This window comes from Salmo salar, chromosome 19 (genome assembly GCF_965601325.2).
Source record: "Salmo salar chromosome 19, fSalSal1, whole genome shotgun sequence".
Lineage (NCBI taxonomy): Eukaryota > Metazoa > Chordata > Actinopteri > Salmoniformes > Salmonidae > Salmo > Salmo salar.
The window spans coordinates 38,965,001-38,985,032 of NC_138309.1; the positions used below are offsets into that span (position 1 = coordinate 38,965,001).

At 49.8% G+C, this 20,032-nt stretch overlaps 1 protein-coding gene across 1 annotated transcript in view; it reads right to left on the reverse strand.

The window, feature by feature from the left end:
* jag1b (jagged canonical Notch ligand 1b) overlaps positions 1–20,032 on the reverse strand; it is an 85,256-nt gene that overhangs the window by 49,321 nt on the left and 15,903 nt on the right. Inside the window, exons 3-5 of the mRNA XM_082965519.1 lie at positions 14,694–14,745; positions 2,290–2,547; positions 1,750–1,810 (exon numbers count right to left, since the gene is read on the reverse strand). Of these exons, the coding sequence (XP_082821645.1) occupies positions 1,750–1,810; positions 2,290–2,547; positions 14,694–14,745 (371 nt within the window). The remainder of the gene's footprint in view (positions 1–1,749; positions 1,811–2,289; positions 2,548–14,693; positions 14,746–20,032) is intronic.

Sequence of the window (20,032 nt, forward strand, 5' to 3'; positions counted from 1 at the left end):
CATTTTCTGAACATCACGCGCCAATGTAAAATGGGGTTTTTGGATATAAATATGAACTTTATCGAACAAAACATACATGTATTGTGTAACATTGAGTCCTGGGAGTGTCATCTGATGAAGATCGTCAAAGGTTAGTGATTCATTTTAGCTGTATTTCTGGTTTTTGTGACGTCTCTCCTTGCTTGGAAAATGGCTGTGTGGTTTTTCTTGTCAAGGTGATGTGCTAACATAATCTAATGTTATGCTTTCGCCGTAAAGCCTTTTTGAAATCGGACAAGGTGGTTGGATTAACGAGAAGTTTATCTTTAAAATGGTGTAAAATAGTTGATTGTTTGAGAAATTTGAATTATGAGATTTTTGTTGTTTTGTATTTCGCGCCCTGCTATTCCATTGGCTGTTGGCGAGGGGTCCCGCTAGCGGAACGTCTGTCCTCAACAGGTTTTTAAGGAGAGCGGTTTAGCAGGTCATGTTTTGAAGGACACATGACTCGACCTTTACTTCTTCCAGCCCATTGGGGGAGTTTCAGCGATGAGACAAGATCGTAATTGGATATCACGAAATTGTGGGGAGAAAAAGAAACGTATTTGATTAAAATGTTGTATTTGGCCTTGCTGCTATTAGTCCATACAAACTCATTGAACTGATGTGGCTCATTCAATGGAATGGATTTTTTTGTAACGTCAGTTAATAACCTCTTACAGCTCCTTAAGGATAGGGGGCAGTATTGACAATTTCGGAAAAAATATGTGCCCATATTAAACTGCCTCCTACTCAAACTCAGAACCTAGGATATGAATATTATTAGTATAGATAGAAAACACTCTGAAGTTTCTAAAACCGTTTGAATGGTGTCTGTGAGTATAACAGAACTCATATGGCAAGCAAAAACCCGAGAGAAATCCTACCAGGAAGTGGAAATCTGGATGCATGGGCTCTCTTCAAGTCGTTTCCTATTGAATAGACAGTGACGTAGTAATAATTGTGCACTTCCTACGGCTTCCACTAGATGTCGACAGTCTTTACAAAGTTGTTTGAAGCTTCTACGATGAACAGAGCCCGAAATGACAAGGAGGGGAAGTTGTTGAGGCAGGGGGTGACATCACTTCTTGGGGCGCGTTCACGAGGGAGGATTCTCCCGTTCCAAAACTTTTTTCAAGACACAGGAACCGTCCGGTTGAAATATTATTGAATCTTCACGTTCTGAAGGCCCTAAAGATTGATGTTTTACAATGTTTGACATGTTTGAATGAACGTAAATACAACTTTTTTTAAAACGTTTCGTCGCGACATCGTCCGCGCGCTTTCTACACTTGGAGTAGCTTACTGGACGCACGAACAACAAGGAGATATGTTGAATCAATAAAATCACAGCACATATTGTACACTTCCTGCTTTGATCCTATGGGGTACACTCATAATGGCCGCCAGTCCACCCATTATGTCATCACTGACTTGAATGGGAACCTCGTTCTGTTCATTACATTTCTACGGCAGCACATGCAGTAAGGAGCGGAGGAAAGTAAAAAATGGTAGTATACAAATTAGATTTGTATTATTATTATTTTTTTAATTGCTATGCGAACGGTTATTACAGAGATTGTGGTCAATTGGCTGGCCAATTACAGTCATCCAAAATTCCATGACCGTCACAACCCTACTCATAATAAATATCATGGCAGACGGTGAAGGAGCAAAAACGGATTCCACTTTAGTGGCGAGAGAGAGAAGAGAGGAAACTGAGAGACTTACTTGCAGTCACCTGGCTCTTTGCAGTGTCCATGTTCTGTACTGCAGCCCTGCCGGCAGATGGCTGGAGGGGAGGGAGGAAGAGAGCATATGTCAGTGAATATCTGAAATGTTGGCAGTTTAGCATCTACCTACCGTCTGTTGACATGTGACACATGCAGGTAAAATAAGTTGGAAGGGAGTTTATCAACCTCTTGAACGTCATTCCTACTGTGTTCCAAACGTAACATTTCCCTTTCTCCAGAAACAGTCAATATTATCATAATTCCATAGCCTCCCGGCATACAGACAAACTGTCCCCGTCTCCTTTTTCCTGTCTGTGTAGACTGTCTCTCTCTTTTCCTCTCTCTCTGTGTAGACTGTCTCTCTCTTTTCCTCTCTCTCTGTGTAGAGACTCTTTTCCTCTCTCTGCATCTACAGATGGCCCCTCCCTCCCAGCCTACTGGAGTTAATATCCATTTAACCAGAAGAACCACCTTTAAGTTGAGACCTTCTGCCAAGGGATCTCAACAAGTTAACAGGAAGTAGTCAGTGTTTACATACGTGTGTTACATTCTAGTCCAGACCAGCCCTCCAGACAGGTCTTATTCCCGTTGTAGTCGCAGGTGTAGTGTCCGAAGAACTCATCTCGGGGTCGGCAGAACTTGTTGCATCCGAAGCCATAGTAGTGCTCGTCACAGCTGACCCGGATCTGATACTCAAACTGACCAATAGGACCGTTGTGGCTGAGCTTCTGCCACTGATGACTGGGGTTGATCATCCCAGAGTGGGACGCCTTCTCAATCACCTGACCATCACCACCTAACGGGTTATAGATATACAACCAGTTAGAATATATTAGATATAGATATATAACATGTTAGAATGTATAGCATGGCTGGGGTTGATCATCCCAGAGTGGGATGCCTTCTCAATCACCACCTAATGGGTTATAGATATACAACCAGTTAGAATATATTAGATATATAACATGTTAGAAGGTATAGCATGGCTGGGGTTGATCATCACCAGCTAATGGAAGGTTCAGAAAATACACAATATCAGCTGCATTGGCGGTAGAAATTAAAACGAGGATATTACAGGCAATCCTTGATTTTAGCTCCTAATGGATCAAATGACCCTCGTTCTTTAATCAAAACTCCTATCTGATTGGTTAGAAACACCTTGTCTATGTAGACGTAGCATGTATTCTGATAAGGTGAATGGTAGTGTAACGTCCTGGATCCAATGGAATCATTAATTCCTTCCCTCTCTCTCCTTCCCCCTCTCCTTCCCTCTCTCGCTGGTTGGCTTGTGGCAGCCCTCGACAGTCACCTTCCCCCTCTCCTTCCCCCTCTCTCCTTCCCCCTCTCTCCTTCCCCCTCTCTCCTTCCCCCTCTCTCCTTCCCCCTCTCTCCTGCCCCCTCTCTCCTGCCCCCTCTCTCCTGCCCCCTCTCTCCTGCCCCCTCTCTCCTGCCCCCTCTCTCTTGCCCCCTCTCTCTTGCCCCCTCTCTCTTGCCCCCTCTCTCTTGCCCCCTCTCCTAGAATGCAGTGATTGGTTTTTGCCAGGCATAAATGGGACCCATGTCATCCAAAATGTTATCCTTTTAACTCATCTGTCCATAAAAACATTCTTCCAAGAGTCTTAATTATGTTTCAGCTGTTTCCAGGTTCTTTTTGGCAAACTTGAGTTAACTTTTTGGATGAGATTGGTTTTCTCCAGACATAATGGGATCAAACACTGCATTGGTGGTGGTGGTAGTGTGATGGTTTGGGGATGTTTGCTGCCTCAGGACCTGGACGACTTGCCTTAATAGAAAGAACCATGAATTCTCCTCTGTATCAGAGAATTCTACAGGAGAATGTCAGGCCATCAGTCCATGAACTGAAGCTGAAGTCATGCAGAAAGACAAGGATCCAAACCACACAATCAAGACTACATGAAAATGGTTAAAAAGCAAACAAAAAATAATATTTTTTGGGGGAATGGTTTAGTCAAATCCAGACCTAATCCAAATTGAGATGTTGTGGCAGGTTTTGAAACGAGCCGTTCATGCTTGAAAACGCTCAAATGCCGCTGAGTTAAAGCAGTTCTACGTGGAAGAGTGGGCCAAGATCCCTCCACAGCGATGTGAGAGACTGATCAACAACTACAGGAAGTGGTTGGTTGGAGTCATTGCAGCTAAAATGTGGCAGAACCAGTTACTGAGAGAAAGGGAGCAATTACTTTTTCCACACAGGGGAATTGGGTGTTGGATAACTTAATTAAATAAAATAAGTCTCCATTTTCTTCTGTTATTTGTTCCCTCAAGTTCCCTTTATCTAATATTATGTGTTGGTTGAAGATCTGATTACATTCAATATAAAAAAAGATGCAAAAATAGATCAAATACTTTCACGGCACTGTACCTAGATTTAAATATCATCTTTAAATAGTCTCAGAAGAACAACATTGGCAGGGCAATTCAAGCAAAGCCAATATGCAGTGATAATGTATTGGGCCTATAGCCTACTGCATTAACCTCATTACTACAGTACTGTTAATAATGTTAAAGTTACAGAACTTTAAACAAATCTGAGCGGAAGATATCTGCTTGCATTTGGTTGGTAACCACTGTCCTACACCTTTTGCAGTGAGCCCTGACAGTCTTCCCTCTTCCTCATAAGGCAGTGAGCCCTGACAGTCTCTCTCCCCCCCCCCCCCCGTCTACCCTCTTTCCCAGCCAAACAGACAAGGTCATCAATGGTAACCGAGATGCAAGGACTGACCCTGAGAGACAGAGAGTAGTGAGTGTCATGGCTTTACCTCCAGACCAAACAGACTGACCCTGAGAGAGTGCAACTGAGCTGCACTTCCTAACCTCCTGCCAAATGTACGACCATATTAGAGACACATATTTCCCTCAGATTACACAGATCCACAAAGAATTTGAAAACAAACCCAATTTTGATAAACTCCCATATCTGCTGGGTATTTTCCCCTTTGTACTTTATTTGCACATCGTTACAACTCTGTATATAGACATAATGACATCTGAAATGTCTTTATTATTTTGGAACGTCTGTGAATGTAATGTTTACTGTTCATTTTTAATTGTTTATTTCACTTTTGTTTATTATCTATTTCAATTGCTTTGGCAATGTTAACATATGTTTCCCATGCCAATAAAAGAAAGAAAGAAAGAAAGAAAGAAAGGAGAGAAAGAGAGAGAGAGAGAAAGAGAGAGAGAAAGAGAAAGAGAGAGAGAAAGAGAGAAAGAGAGAAAGAGAGAAAGAGAGAAAGAGAGAAAGAGAGAAAGAGAGAAAGAGAGAAAGAGAGAAAGAGAGAAAGAGAGAAAGAGAGAAAGAGAGAAAGAGAAAGAGAAAGAGAAAGAGAAAGAGAAATGGCAGCTGACCTGTGTCTTACTGCACACAACTCAACAGGACAACAACCCAACACACCTCCTGTCTTACTGCACACAACACAACAGGACAACGACCCAACACACCTCCTGTCATACTGCACACAACTCAACAGGACAACGACCCAACACACCTCCAGGACAGTGATGGAGTGCTGCATCAGATGACCTGGCCTCCACAATCACCCGACCTCAACCCAATTGAGATGGTTTTGGGATGAGTCGGACTTCAGAGCGAAGGAAAAGCAGCCAACAAGTGCTCAGCATGTGTGGTAACTCCTTCAAGACTATTTGAAAATCATTCCAGGTGAAGTTGGTTGAGAGAATGCCAAGTGTGTGCAAAGCTGTCAAGGCAAAGGGTGGCTACTTTGAAGAATCTCAAATATAAATTATATTTTTATTTATTTAACACTTTTTTGATTACAGTAAAACACAGTCTCTATTCCCCCAGCCAGCCATCTATAGTAAAACACAGGCTCTATTCCCTCAGCCATCAACAGTAAAACACAGGCTCTATTCACCCAGCCATCTACAGTAAAACAGAGGCTCTATTACCCCAGCCAGCCATCGACAGTAAAACACAGGCTCTATTCCCCTAGCCAGCCATCTACAGTAAAACACAGGCTCTATTCCCCCAGCCAGCCATCTACAGTAAAACACAGGATCCATTCCCCCAGCCAGCCATCTACAGTAAAACAGAGGCTCTATTCCCCCAGCCAGCCATCTGCAGTAAAGCACAGGCTCCATTCCCCCAGCCATCTGCAGTAAAACACAGGCTCCATTCCCCCAGCCATCTGCAGTAAAACACAGGCTCCATTCCCCCAGCAATCTGCAGTAAAACACAGGCTCCATTCCCCCAGCCTTCTGCAGTAAAACACAGGCTCTATTCCCTCAGCCATCTACAGTAAAACACAGTCTCTATTCCCCCAGCTATCTACAGTAAAACACAGGCTCCATTCCCCCAGCCAGCCATCTACAGTAAAACACAGGCTCCATTCCCCCAGCCAGCCAGCCATCTACAGTAAAACACAGGCTCCATTCCCCCAGCCAGCCAGCCATCTACAGTAAAACACAGGCTCCATTCCCCCAGCCAGCCAGCCATCTACAGTAAAACACAGGCTCCGTTCCCCCAGCCAGCCATCTACAGTAAAACAGAGGCTCTATTCCCCCAGCCAACCATCTACAGTAAAACACAGGCTCTATTCCCCAGCCAGCCATCTACAGTAAAACACAGGCTTTATTCCCCCAGCCAGCCATCTAGAGTAAAACAGAGGCTCTATTCCCCCAGCCAGCCATCTGCAGTAAAAACACAGGCTCTATTCCCCCAGCCAGCCATCTGCAGTAAAAACACAGGCTCTATTCCCCCAGCCAGCCATCTACAGTAAAACAGAGGCTCTATTCCCCAAGCCAACCATCTGCAGTAAAACAGAGGTTCCATTCCCCCAGCCAACCATCTGCAGTAAAACAGAGGTTCCATTCCCCCAGCCAGCCATCTGCAGTAAAACACAGGCTCCATTCCCCCAGCCAGCCATCTGCAGTAAAACACAGTCTCTATTCCCCCAGCCATCTACAGTAAAACACAGGCTCTATTCCCCCAGCTATCTACAGTAAAACACAGGCTCCATTCCCCCAGCCAGCCATCTACAGTAAAACACAGGCTCCATTCCCCCAGCCAGCCAGCCATCTACAGTAAAACACAGGCTCCATTCCCCCAGCCAGCCAGCCATCTACAGTAAAACACAGGCTCCGTTCCCCCAGCCAGCCAGCCATCTACAGTAAAACACAGGATCCATTCCCCCAGCCAGCCATCTACAGTAAAACAGAGGCTCTATTCCCCCAGCCAGCCATCTGCAGTAAAGCACAGGCTCCATTCCCCCAGCCATCTGCAGTAAAACACAGGCTCCATTCCCCCAGCCATCTGCAGTAAAACACAGGCTCCATTCCCCCAGCAATCTGCAGTAAAACACAGGCTCCATTCCCCCAGCCTTCTGCAGTAAAACACAGGCTCTATTCCCTCAGCCATCTACAGTAAAACACAGTCTCTATTCCCCCAGCTATCTACAGTAAAACACAGGCTCCATTCCCCCAGCCAGCCATCTACAGTAAAACACAGGCTCCATTCCCCCAGCCAGCCAGCCATCTACAGTAAAACACAGGCTCCATTCCCCCAGCCAGCCAGCCATCTACAGTAAAACACAGGCTCCATTCCCCCAGCCAGCCAGCCATCTACAGTAAAACACAGGCTCCGTTCCCCCAGCCAGCCATCTACAGTAAAACAGAGGCTCTATTCCCCCAGCCAACCATCTACAGTAAAACACAGGCTCTATTCCCCAGCCAGCCATCTACAGTAAAACACAGGCTTTATTCCCCCAGCCAGCCATCTAGAGTAAAACAGAGGCTCTATTCCCCCAGCCAGCCATCTGCAGTAAAAACACAGGCTCTATTCCCCCAGCCAGCCATCTGCAGTAAAAACACAGGCTCTATTCCCCCAGCCAGCCATCTACAGTAAAACAGAGGCTCTATTCCCCAAGCCAACCATCTGCAGTAAAACAGAGGTTCCATTCCCCCAGCCAACCATCTGCAGTAAAACAGAGGTTCCATTCCCCCAGCCAGCCATCTGCAGTAAAACACAGGCTCCATTCCCCCAGCCAGCCATCTGCAGTAAAACACAGTCTCTATTCCCCCAGCCATCTACAGTAAAACACAGGCTCTATTCCCCCAGCTATCTACAGTAAAACACAGGCTCCATTCCCCCAGCCAGCCATCTACAGTAAAACACAGGCTCCATTCCCCCAGCCAGCCAGCCATCTACAGTAAAACACAGGCTCCATTCCCCCAGCCAGCCAGCCATCTACAGTAAAACACAGGCTCCGTTCCCCCAGCCAGCCATCTACAGTAAAACAGAGGCTCTATTCCCCCAGCCAACCATCTACAGTAAAACACAGGCTCTATTCCCCAGCCAGCCATCTACAGTAAAACACAGGCTTTATTCCCCCAGCCAGCCATCTACAGTAAAACAGAGGCTCTATTCCCCCAGCCAGCCATCTACAGTAAAACACAGGCTCTATTCCCCCAGCCAGCCATCTGCAGTAAAAACACAGGCTCTATTCCCCCAGCCATCTACATTAAAACACAGGCTCTATTCCCCCAGCCAGCCATCTACAGTAAAACAGAGGCTCTATTCCCCAAGCCAACCATCTGCAGTAAAACAGAGGTTCCATTCCCCCAGCCAACCATCTGCAGTAAAACAGAGGTTCCATTCCCCCAGCCAGCCATCTGCAGTAAAACACAGGCTCCATTCCCCCAGCCATCTACAGTAAAATTCAGTCTCTCATCCAACAAACATGCTGCATCAGAAAGAGTCAACAGAAAACCTAATTTGACTGTACTGTATCATACACTTTCCAACAACACACTGTAGCACTTTCCACGACCCTTTAGTCTAGACAGACGGTCAACATAGTGCTACATACCATGATGAAATGTAGACCGTCTCAGTACAGTACTTCTAGGTCATCTCCTATGTAAACCAACACACTTTCCCCCCGTACTGTAGTTCCGTTACACTGTCCCCCTCGTAGTGTAACGGAACTACAGTTACTGTCCCCCCTGTACCATAGTTCCGTTACACTTCCCCCCTGTACCGTAGTTCCGTTACACTGTCCACCCCCGTACCATAGTTCCGTTACACTTCCCCCCTGTACCGTAGTTCCGTTACACTGTCCATCCCCGTACCGTAGTTCCGTTACTGTCCCCCCCGTACCGTAGTTCCGTTACACTGTCCACCCCCGTACCGTAGTTCCGTTACTGTCCCCCCCGTACCGTAGTTCCGTTACACTGTCCACCCCCGTACCGTAGTTCCGTTACACTGTCCACCCCCGTACCGTAGTTCCGTTACACTGTCCACCCCCGTACCGTAGTTCCGTTACACTGTCCACCCCCGTACCGTAGTTCCGTTACACTGTCCACCCCCGTACCGTAGTTCCGTTACACTGTCCACCCCCGTACCGTAGTTCCGTTACACTGTCCACCCCCGTACCGTAGTTCCGTTACACTGTCCACCCCCGTACCGTAGTTCCGTTACACTGTCCACCCCCGTACCGTAGTTCCGTTACACTGTCCACCCCCGTACCGTAGTTCCGTTACACTGTCCACCCCCGTACCGTAGTTCCGTTACACTTCCCCCCCGTACCGTAGTTCCGTTACACTTCCCCCCCGTACCGTAGTTCCGTTACACTTCCCCCCCGTACCGTAGATCCGTTACACTTCCCCCCCTGTACTGCAGTTCCGTTACACTTCCCCCCCCTGTACCGTAGATCCGTTACACTTCCCCCCCGTACCGTAGTTCCGTTACACTTCCCCCCCTGTACCGTAGTTCCGTTACCCTTCCCCCCTGTACCGTAGTTCCGTTACACTTCCCCCGTACCGTAGTTCCGTTACTGTCCCCCCTGTACCGTAGATCCGTTACACTTCCCCCCCTGTACTGCAGTTCCGTTACACTTCAACCTGTACTGTAGTTCTTTTACACTTCCCCTTTCCCCCCCAGTACTGTAGTTCCGTTACACTTCCCCTTTCCCCCCCAGTACTGTAGTTCCGTTACACTTCCCCTTTCCCCCCCAGTACTGTAGTTCCGTTACACTTCCCCCGTACTGTAGTTTCTTTACACTTCCCCCCCGTACTGTAGTTCCGTTACATTTCCCCCCCGTATTGTAGTTCCGTTACACTTCCCCCCTGTACCGTAGATCCGTTACACATCCCCCCCTGTACTGCAGTTCCGTTACACTTCAACCTGTACTGTAGTTCTGTTACACTTCCCCTTTCCCCCCCAGTACTGTAGTTCCGTTACACTTCCCCTTTCCCCCCCAGTACTGTAGTTCCGTTACACTTCCCCTTTCCCCCCCAGTACTGTAGTTCCGTTACACTTCCCCTTTCCCCCCCAGTACTATAGTTCCGTTACACTTCCCCCGTACTGTAGTTCCGTTACATTTCCCCCCCGTATTGTAGTTCCGTTACACTTCCCCCCCGTACCGTAGTTCCGTTACTGTCCCCCCGTACCGTAGTTCCGTTACTGTCCCCCCGTACCGTAGTTCCGTTACTGTCCCCCCGTACCGTAGTTCCGTTACTGTCCCCCCGTACCGTAGTTCCGTTACTGTTCCCCCGTACCGTAGTTCCGTTACTGTTCCCCCGTACCGTAGTTCCGTTACTGTTCCCCCGTACCGTAGTTCCGTTACTGTTCCCCCGTACCGTAGTTCCGTTACTGTACCCCTGTACCGTAGTTCCGTTACACTTCCCCCGTACCGTAGTTCCGTTACTGTCCCCCCGTACCGTAGTTCCGTTACTGTCCCCCCGTACCGTAGTTCCGTTACTGTCCCCCCCCTGTACCGTAGTTCCGTTACACTTCCCCCCGTACCGTAGTTCCGTTACACTTCCCCCCTGTACTGCAGTTCCGTTACACTTCGCCCCCCGTACCGTAGTTCCGTTACACTTCGCCCCCCGTACCGTAGTTCCGTTACACTTCCCCCCGTACTGTAGTTCCGTTACACTTCCCCCCGTACTGTAGTTCCGTTACACTTCCCCCCCGTACTGTAGTTCCGTTACAATTCCCCCCCGTACTGTAGTTCCGTTACAATTCCCCCCCGTACTGTAGTTCCGTTACAATTCCCCCCGTACTGTAGTTCCGTTACAATTCCCCCAGTACTGTAGTTCCGTTACACTTCCGCCCAGTACTGTAGTTCCGTTACACTTCCCCTTTCCCAACCGGTACTGTAGTTCTGTTACACTTCCCCCCGTACTGTAGTTCCATTACACTTCCCCCCCGTACTGTAGTTCCGTTACACTTCCCCCCAGTACTGTAGTTCCGTTACACTTCCCCCCAGTACTGTAGTTCCGTTACATTCCCCTTTCCCCCCAGTACTGTAGTTCCGTTACACTTCCCCTTTCCCCCCAGTACTGTAGTTCCGTTACAATTCCCCCAGTACTGTAGTTCCGTTACACTTCCGCCCAGTACTGTAGTTCCGTTACACTTCCCCTTTCCCAACCGGTACTGTAGTTCTGTTACACTTCCCCCCCGTACTGTAGTTCCATTACACTTCCCCCCAGTACTGTAGTTCCGTTACATTCCCCTTTCCCCCCAGTACTGTAGTTCCGTTACACTTCCCCTTTCCCCCCAGTACTGTAGTTCCGTTACACTTCGCCCCGTACTGTAGTTATGTTACACTTCCCCCCCGTACTGTAGTTCCCCTGTACTGTAGTTCCATTACACTTCCCCCCATACTGTAGTTCCGTTACATTTCCCCCCCGTACTGTAGTTCCCCCGTACTGTAGTTCCGTTACACTTCCCCCCGTACCGTAGTTCCGTTACACTTCCACCCGTACCGTACTTCCGTTACACTTCCCCCCCTGTACCGTAGTTCCGTTACCCTTCCCCCCTGTACCGTAGTTCCCTTACACTTCCCCCGTACCGTAGTTCCGTTACTGTCCCCCCTGTACCGTAGATCCGTTACACTTCCCCCCCTGTACTGCAGTTCTGTTACACTTCCCCTTTCCCCCCCAGTACTGTAGTTCCGTTACACTTCCCCTTTCCCCCCCAGTACTGTAGTTCCGTTACACTTCCCCCGTACTGTAGTTTCTTTACACTTCCCCCCGTACTGTAGTTCCGTTACACTTTCCACCCCTGTACTGTAGTTCCGTTACACTATCCACCCCCGTACCATAGTTCCATTACACTTCCCCCCAAGTACTGTAGTTCCGTTACTGTTCCCCCGTACCGTAGTTCCGTTACTGTACCCCTGTACCGTAGTTCCGTTACACTTCCCCCGTACCGTAGTTCCGTTACTGTCCCCCCTGTACCGTAGTTCCGTTACTGTCCCCCCGTACCGTAGTTCCGTTACTGTCCCCCCCCTGTACCGTAGTTCCGATACACTTCCCCCCGTACCGTAGTTCTGTTACACTTCCCCCCTGTACTGCAGTTCCGTTACACTTCGCCCCCCGTACCGTAGTTCCGTTACACTTCGCCCCCCGTACTGTAGTTCCGTTACACTTCCCCCCGTACTGTAGTTCCGTTACACTTCCCCCCCGTACTGTAGTTCTGTTACACTCCCCCCCGTACTGTAGTTCCGTTACACTTCCCCCCCCGTACTGTAGTTCCGTTACAATTCCCCCAGTACTGTAGTTCCGTTACAATTCCCCCAGTACTGTAGTTCCGTTACACTTCCGCCCAGTACTGTAGTTCCGTTACACTTCCCCTTTCCCAACCGGTACTGTAGTTCTGTTACACTTCCCCCCGTACTGTAGTTCCATTACACTTCCCCCCCGTACTGTAGTTCCGTTACACTTCCCCCCAGTACTGTAGTTCCGTTACACTTCCCCCCAGTACTGTAGTTCCGTTACACTTCCCCCCAGTACTGTAGTTCCGTTACATTCCCCTTTCCCCCCAGTACTGTAGTTCCGTTACACTTCCCCTTTCCCCCCAGTACTGTAGTTCCGTTACAATTCCCCCAGTACTGTAGTTCCGTTACACTTCCGCCCAGTACTGTAGTTCCGTTACACTTCCCCTTTCCCAACCGGTACTGTAGTTCTGTTACACTTCCCCCCGTACTGTAGTTCCATTACACTTCCCCCCCGTACTGTAGTTCCGTTACACTTCCCCCCAGTACTGTAGTTCCATTACACTTCCCCCCCGTACTGTAGTTCCGTTACACTTCCCCCCAGTACTGTAGTTCCGTTACACTTCCCCCCAGTACTGTAGTTCCGTTACACTTCCCCCCAGTACTGTAGTTCCGTTACATTCCCCTTTCCCCCCAGTACTGTAGTTCCGTTACACTTCCCCTTTCCCCCCAGTACTGTAGTTCCGTTACAATTCCCCCAGTACTGTAGTTCCGTTACACTTCCGCCCAGTACTGTAGTTCCGTTACACTTCCCCTTTCCCCCCAGTACTGTAGTTCCGTTACACTTCCCCTTTCCCCCCAGTACTGTAGTTCCGTTACACTTCCCCCCGTACTGTAGTTATGTTACACTTCCCCCCCGTACTGTAGTTCCCCTGTACTGTAGTTCCATTACACTTCCCCCCATACTGTAGTTCCGTTACATTTCCCCCCCGTACTGTAGTTCCCCTGTACTGTAGTTCCATTACACTTCCCCCGTACTGTAGTTCCGTTACATTCCCCCCTGTATTGTAGTTCCGTTACACTTCTCCCCCGTACTGTAGTTCCGTTACACCTCCCCCCCGTACTGTAGTTCCGTTACACTTCCCCCCCCGTACTGTAGTTCCGTTACACCTCCCCCCCGTACTGTAGTTCCGTTACACTTCCCCCCCGTACTGTAGTTCCGTTACTGTCCCCCCCGTACTGTAGTTCCGTTACACTTCCCCCCGTACTGTAGTTCTGTTACACTTTCCCCCGTACTGTAGTTCCGTTACACTTTCCCCCTTACCTTTATGTCAGACACAGAGAAACAGACAGACAGAAAGAGAGAGAGACAGACAGAGAGACAGACAGAGACAGACAGACAGCCAGTGACAGAGAGAGAGAGACAGACAGACAGACAAAGACACAGAGAGAGAGACAGACAGCCAGAGAGAGACAGACAGAGAAAGAGAGAGACAGACACAGAGAAAGAGAGACAGACAGACAGCCATAGTGCTTCATCAGCGTGCCATAGTGAAACATAGAAGGTATCTGAACAGTGATGTAGCATCCTGTAGCTGAAAGGTCAGGTAGCAGACATGTTCCTGCATTGTGAATGGAGCCAGACTGCCGTCTGATCTCACTACACTCGCTTTCATATGAAGGACGGCCACAGACCACTACCCCCACTCCTCCACCTCCCTCTCTCTCCTCCCAGTCTGCAGCTCTCCCTCTCTCCTCCCAGTCTGCAGCACTCCCTCTCTCCTCCCAGTCTGCAGCTCTCCCTCTCTCCTCCCAGTCTGCAGCTCTCCCTCTCTCTCCTCCCAGTCTGCAGCTCTCCCTCTCTCTCCTCCCAGTCTGCAGCTCTCCCTCTCCCCCCAGTCTGCAGCTCTCCCTCTCTCCCCCCAGTCTGCAGCTCTCCCTCTCTCCCCCCAGTCTGCAGCTCTCCCTCCCTCCCCCCAGTCTGCAGCTCTCCCTCCCTCTCCCCCAGTCTGCAGCTCTCCCTCCCTCTCCCCCAGTCTGCAGCTCTCCCTCCCTCTCCCCCTAGTCTGCAGCTCTCCCTCCCTCTCCCCCCAGTCTGCAGCTCTCCCTCCCTCTCCCCCCAGTCTGCAGCTCTCCCTCTCTCCTCCCAGTCTGCAGCTCTCCCTTTCTCTCCCCCCCTTTTCCCTGAGGTATTCCATCAGGTGGTTACAGACACCTGTCAACATGCGCTCACACACACCGGGCCATGTGGGAGGAGAGGTGCCTTCAACAGCTAGGAGAGTCCCTAAGGTTAACACGCAGGACAGAGAGAAAGAATGAATGAGGGGAAAACAGAGCGAGCTAGAAGCAGGACAGAGCGCCAGCAGGACAGAGCGCCAGCAGGACAGAGCGCCAGCAGGACAGAGAGCCAGCAGGACAGAGAGCCAGCAGGACAGAGCGCCAGCAGGACAGAGCGACTCACCGCTGGTATCGTTGTTAGCGTCCAAGGCTTCCACTATCAACGTGTAGGACCTCTGGGGGAAGATGGAGAGATCAGAGTCAACACAACATCAACCAAACAGAGCTGCTAACTTTCTCCCTTCCTCCCATACTAAAACTCTTCCCACCGTGATACCTGAACAGGCTAACCTTGGGCATGTTGGTAAAGTTACCAGAATATTGCAGCCCTAACCAAACAACAACATCAAAGAGCAACTCTGAACCAAAACATTGATAGCAAGTAGCAACACTAACAGCAACACTTGGCACTAACACAAACATTCTCCAGTGTAAATTGACACCGGGCTCTAACACACCATCTAGTGTCCCTCGTGTCTATTGTCAAGGACAGTAGCTATGTAAAGCCTGTTCTGGAAGGATCCCCACCGACTGAGTACACTGGTGTGTTCCAACTCGGAGTCCGACACTGGGACTGCAACACTACCTAATACGGAAACCAGTGTGTGTGTGTGTGTGTGTGTGTGTGTGTGTGTGTGTGTGTGTGTGTGTGTGTGTGTTTGAGATAGGCTACATTGCTGTCAGACCTGTGTAGAATCGCTGATCTACAAAAATCACCTTCATCCCTAATAACTAATCATTATGTGATGAAGAGGAGTGATTCTGCACCTCACCTTGCTCAAACTGATCCCTTTCGAAAACAACTCTTCCGTCCGCTGTAGCCTGGCTACTTCTTCCTCATCCCCATATGAACCTCAGATTACAGGTAGTCCAGACACCATGGTAACTAACAGCTGATCTGATGAAGTAGCTAGACGACAGGATGTTGGACTAGTGACGGAGGAAATCAATTCAGTCTCAGACCGTCAGCTGTATAGACGACAGGATGTTGGACTAGTGACGGGGGAAATCAATAGTCTCAGACCGTCAGCTGTATAGACGACAGGATGTTGGACTAGTGACGGGGGAAATCAATACAGTCTCAGACCGTCAGCTGTATAGACGACAGGATGTTGGACTAGTGACGGGGGAAATCAATACAGTCTCAGACCGTCAGCTGTATAGACGACAGGATGTTGGACTAGTGACGGGGGAAATCAATACAGTCTTAGACCGTCAGCTGTATAGACGACAGGATGTTGGATTAGTGACGGAGGAAAACAATAGTTACATATCGGGATATTATTGTTGACGATATTGCAATATCCAGGATGTATCATGATCGGGAGCCCCATTGGGCGGCTCACAATTGGTTCAGCGTTGTCTGGGGTTAGGCCGTCATTGTAAATAAGAATTTGTTCTTAACTGACTTGCCTAGTTAAATAAAAAGGTTAAATAAAAAAAATGAAATATGATTTGCACTAGTCTGCTGCACCAAAACGCCAGAAGTTTTTCCTTCATAGCTTGTAGTCATTCAAAAATCCTGTTAAATACTTACGGCACACAGAGTCCATGCAAATTATCATGTAACTTTTTAAAATTAAATGTTTTCTCCTGAACATGTTTAGGCTTGCCATAACAATGGGGTTGAATACTTATATGACTCAAGACATTTCAACCCGTCATTTTTTTAAAATAAATTTGTAAAAATGTCAAAAAACATTATGGAGTATTGTGTGATAGAAAAATCTAAAATTTAAACCATTTCAAATTTAGGTAAAAAAAAAAATAAAAGTTATGAATACTTTCTGAAGGCACTCATTTATAAATACATGGTGGGGTCTATGGCTAAAGGTAAACAACCAGCATGCATTAGTACACTGCGTGTGAATCAGGTTTAAAACCGGTTTGAATTCCCAGCAAGGAGAGAAAAAAAATACATAAACATCAATTTCATAATGCTTCATCACCGTCCTGTGATTCAAGTTAATACACTCAGAGGCAACAACGAGGCTATACGGCGAGATATTCAGTCAGAACTGCTGAGATCATATGATTTAGTAGGCCACGTCGGAACAGGACAGAACTACAGACTAGAAAACGGTGTCTGTGAGACAGCAGTGACGGAGGACGACGCTCATACTGGCTGAGATTCATTATTATTATTAACTTGTATTTAACCAAGGAAAACACATTTGCAAAATTATACACAATTTAAAAAACACAAAATTAAATAAAAATAGCAAATATTATATAAACAAATCAAACACGTATCAATATAGATCTCTGTGAGACAACTGGTGAAAGCCTTGTGGTTGAGTAGGTCAAGTCAGGACAGGATAGGCAGACTAGACATGACATGTAGAGGATTGTGAAACAGCATGGTGACAGGACTAGTTGAAGTGTACACAGTAGGTATAGGTCCGTGGTGTAGTAGGTCAAGACAGGACAGACACAGAGAAATGTCCCGGGAGAATCTACAGGTGGTTGGGGAGAACCAGTCATACGGAGAGATGGGAGAAGAGAACGAGCGCTGTGACTCCAAGAGAGAGGAACAATTGGACAAGGCCTGTATCTGCAGGTCAGCAGTTTCATACAGTCGGCTCAGATCTCTGGTCAGGAGCTCACACACACACACACACACACACACACACACACACACACACACACACACACACACACAAGTTTCTCCACTTCAAGAGCTGACTCCACTTTGTAGCATCCAACACCTACTTGCCTCAGAGATGCTGTGACAGTGTGACATCTCCCACAGCATCTCCCACAGCATCTCAGAGGCATCTCCCACAGCATGGACGCTAAAGGTAGACTATGACTCTGTAGCATACAACAACCACACAGGAAATACATCCTACCAAAGTGTCTCTCTCTCTCTTGACTTTCTCTTGCCTCTTCACTCTGCAACTAAAAAGGTACACTAATTCACACGTTAAACTCTCATGACTGTCTCTCTCATGACTTCATCTAAAAACACCTCTCCAGCTAAACAAACACCTTCAGGTTCTCATGCCTCACTCCACTGTCTCGCAGGTCTCTGTTCACTCCACCAGTCACCTGTCTGATCTGACACCAGTCACCTGTCTGATCTGACACCAGTCACCAGTCAAGAACTAAATAGCTACAGGAACATCGAGATTACAGATGTATTATCCTACATTAAGACATTTTAGTAATGAATGGACCTGATAAATGACTCTAGGTAAGGCTGTGGTCCAAATGGCCCCCTATCCCCTATGGGATAGGTCTAAAGTAGTGGTGGCCCCTGGTCTAAAGTAGTGGACTACATAGGGACTAGGGTGCCAATTGGGACAGTCTAGAATGAACCTGACTCACTACACAGCACAGCTCTCAACATGTTTACACAGCACACAACAGCCTTCCTAATCAGCACCGCCAGGCTCCTCAAACCAAACAACTCCCTACCCGGGCGGCCGGACAACAGTAGAAGGGAAAGATATTCAGTTGGCAGGATAAAGGAAACACGTTGATTCTAACAAGGCTAATGTCTATGGTCCTGCCAACAGATGTTGTACCAAAGCACTCAGAATGGTGAATATCGTTTCGTCTTTCTCTGGGGTTCAAGCTGGAAAGCGAGGTGCTGACAGCATTTATTGTTCTCTGGTAAGTATCAGCGTCCCTGTGGCTGTCCGACCCTCACCCTGCCTGGTACCACACCAGTAGTTGAAGAGGGTTTGTCATTATGCCGTAGCAGCTTGGGGGGGGTCATTACGCCGTAGCAGCTTGGGGGGGGGTCATTACGCCGTAGCAGCTTGGGGGGGGTCATTACGCCGTAGCAGCTTGGGGGGGGGGGGGGTCATTATGCCGTAGCAGCTTGGGGGGGGTCATTACGCCGTAGCAGCTTGGGGGGGGGGTCATTACGCCGTAGCAGCTTGGGGGGGGGTCATTACGCCGTAGCAGCTTGGGGGGGGGTCATTACGCCGTAGCAGCTTGGGGTGGGTCATTACGCCGTAGCAGCTTGGGGGGGGTCATTACGCCGTAGCAGCTTGGGGGGGGGTCATTACGCCGTAGCAGCTTGGGGGGGGGGGGTCATTACGCCGTAGCAGCTTGGGGGGGGGGGGGGTCATTACGCCGTAGCAGCTTGGGGGGGGGGGGTCATTACGCCGTAGCAGCTTGGGGGGGGGGGGGGGTCATTACGCCGTAGCAGCTTGGGGGGGGGGTCATTACGCCGTAGCAGCTTGGGGGGGGGGTCATTACGCCGTAGCAGCTTGGGGGGGTCATTACGCCGTAGCAGCTTGGGGGGGGGGGGGGGGGGGTCATTACGCCGTAGCAGCTTGGGGGGGGTCATTACGCCGTAGCAGCTTGGGGGGGGGGGGTCATTACGCCGTAGCAGCTTGGGGGGGGTCATTACGCCGTAGCAGCTTGGGGGGGGGGGTCATTACGCCGTAGCAGCTTGGGGGGGGGGGGTCATTACGCCGTAGCAGTTTGGGGGGGGGGGTCATTACGCCGTAGCAGCTTGGGGGGGGGGGTCATTACGCCGTAGCAGCTTGGGGGGGGGGGGTCATTACGCCGTAGCAGCTTGGGGGGGGGTCATTACGCCGTAGCAGCTTGGGGGGGGGTCATTACGCCGTAGCAGCTTGGGGGGGGGGGGGTCATTACGCCGTAGCAGCTTGGGGGGGGTCATTACGCCGTAGCAGCTTGGGGGGGGGTCATTACGCCGTAGCAGCTTGGGGGGGGGTCATTACGCCGTAGCAGCTTGGGGTGGGTCATTACGCCGTAGCAGCTTGGGGGGGGTCATTACGCCGTAGCAGCTTGGGGGGGGGGGGTCATTACGCCGTAGCAGCTTGGGGGGGGGGGGTCATTACGCCGTAGCAGCTTGGGGGGGGGGGTCATTACGCCGTAGCAGCTTGGGGGGGGGGGGTCATTACGCCGTAGCAGCTTGGGGGGGGGGGGGTCATTACGCCGTAGCAGCTTGGGGGGGGGGGTCATTACGCCGTAGCAGCTTGGGGGGGGGGTCATTACGCCGTAGCAGCTTGGGGGGGGGGTCATTACGCCGTAGCAGCTTGGGGGGGTCATTACGCCGTAGCAGCTTGGGGGGGGGGGGGGGGGGTCATTACGCCGTAGCAGCTTGGGGGGGGTCATTACGCCGTAGCAGCTTGGGGGGGGGGGGTCATTACGCCGTAGCAGCTTGGGGGGGGTCATTACGCCGTAGCAGCTTGGGGGGGGGGGGGTCATTACGCCGTAGCAGCTTGGGGGGGGGGGGGTCATTACGCCGTAGCAGTTTGGGGGGGGGGGTCATTACGCCGTAGCAGCTTGGGGGGGGGGTCATTACGCCGTAGCAGCTTGGGGGGGGGGGTCATTACGCCGTAGCAGCTTGGGGGGGGGGGGTCATTACGCCGTAGCAGCTTGGGGGGGGGGGTCATTACGCCGTAGCAGCTTGGGGGGGGGGTCATTACGCCGTAGCAGCTTGGGGGGGGGGGGTCATTACGCCGTAGCAGCTTGGGGGGG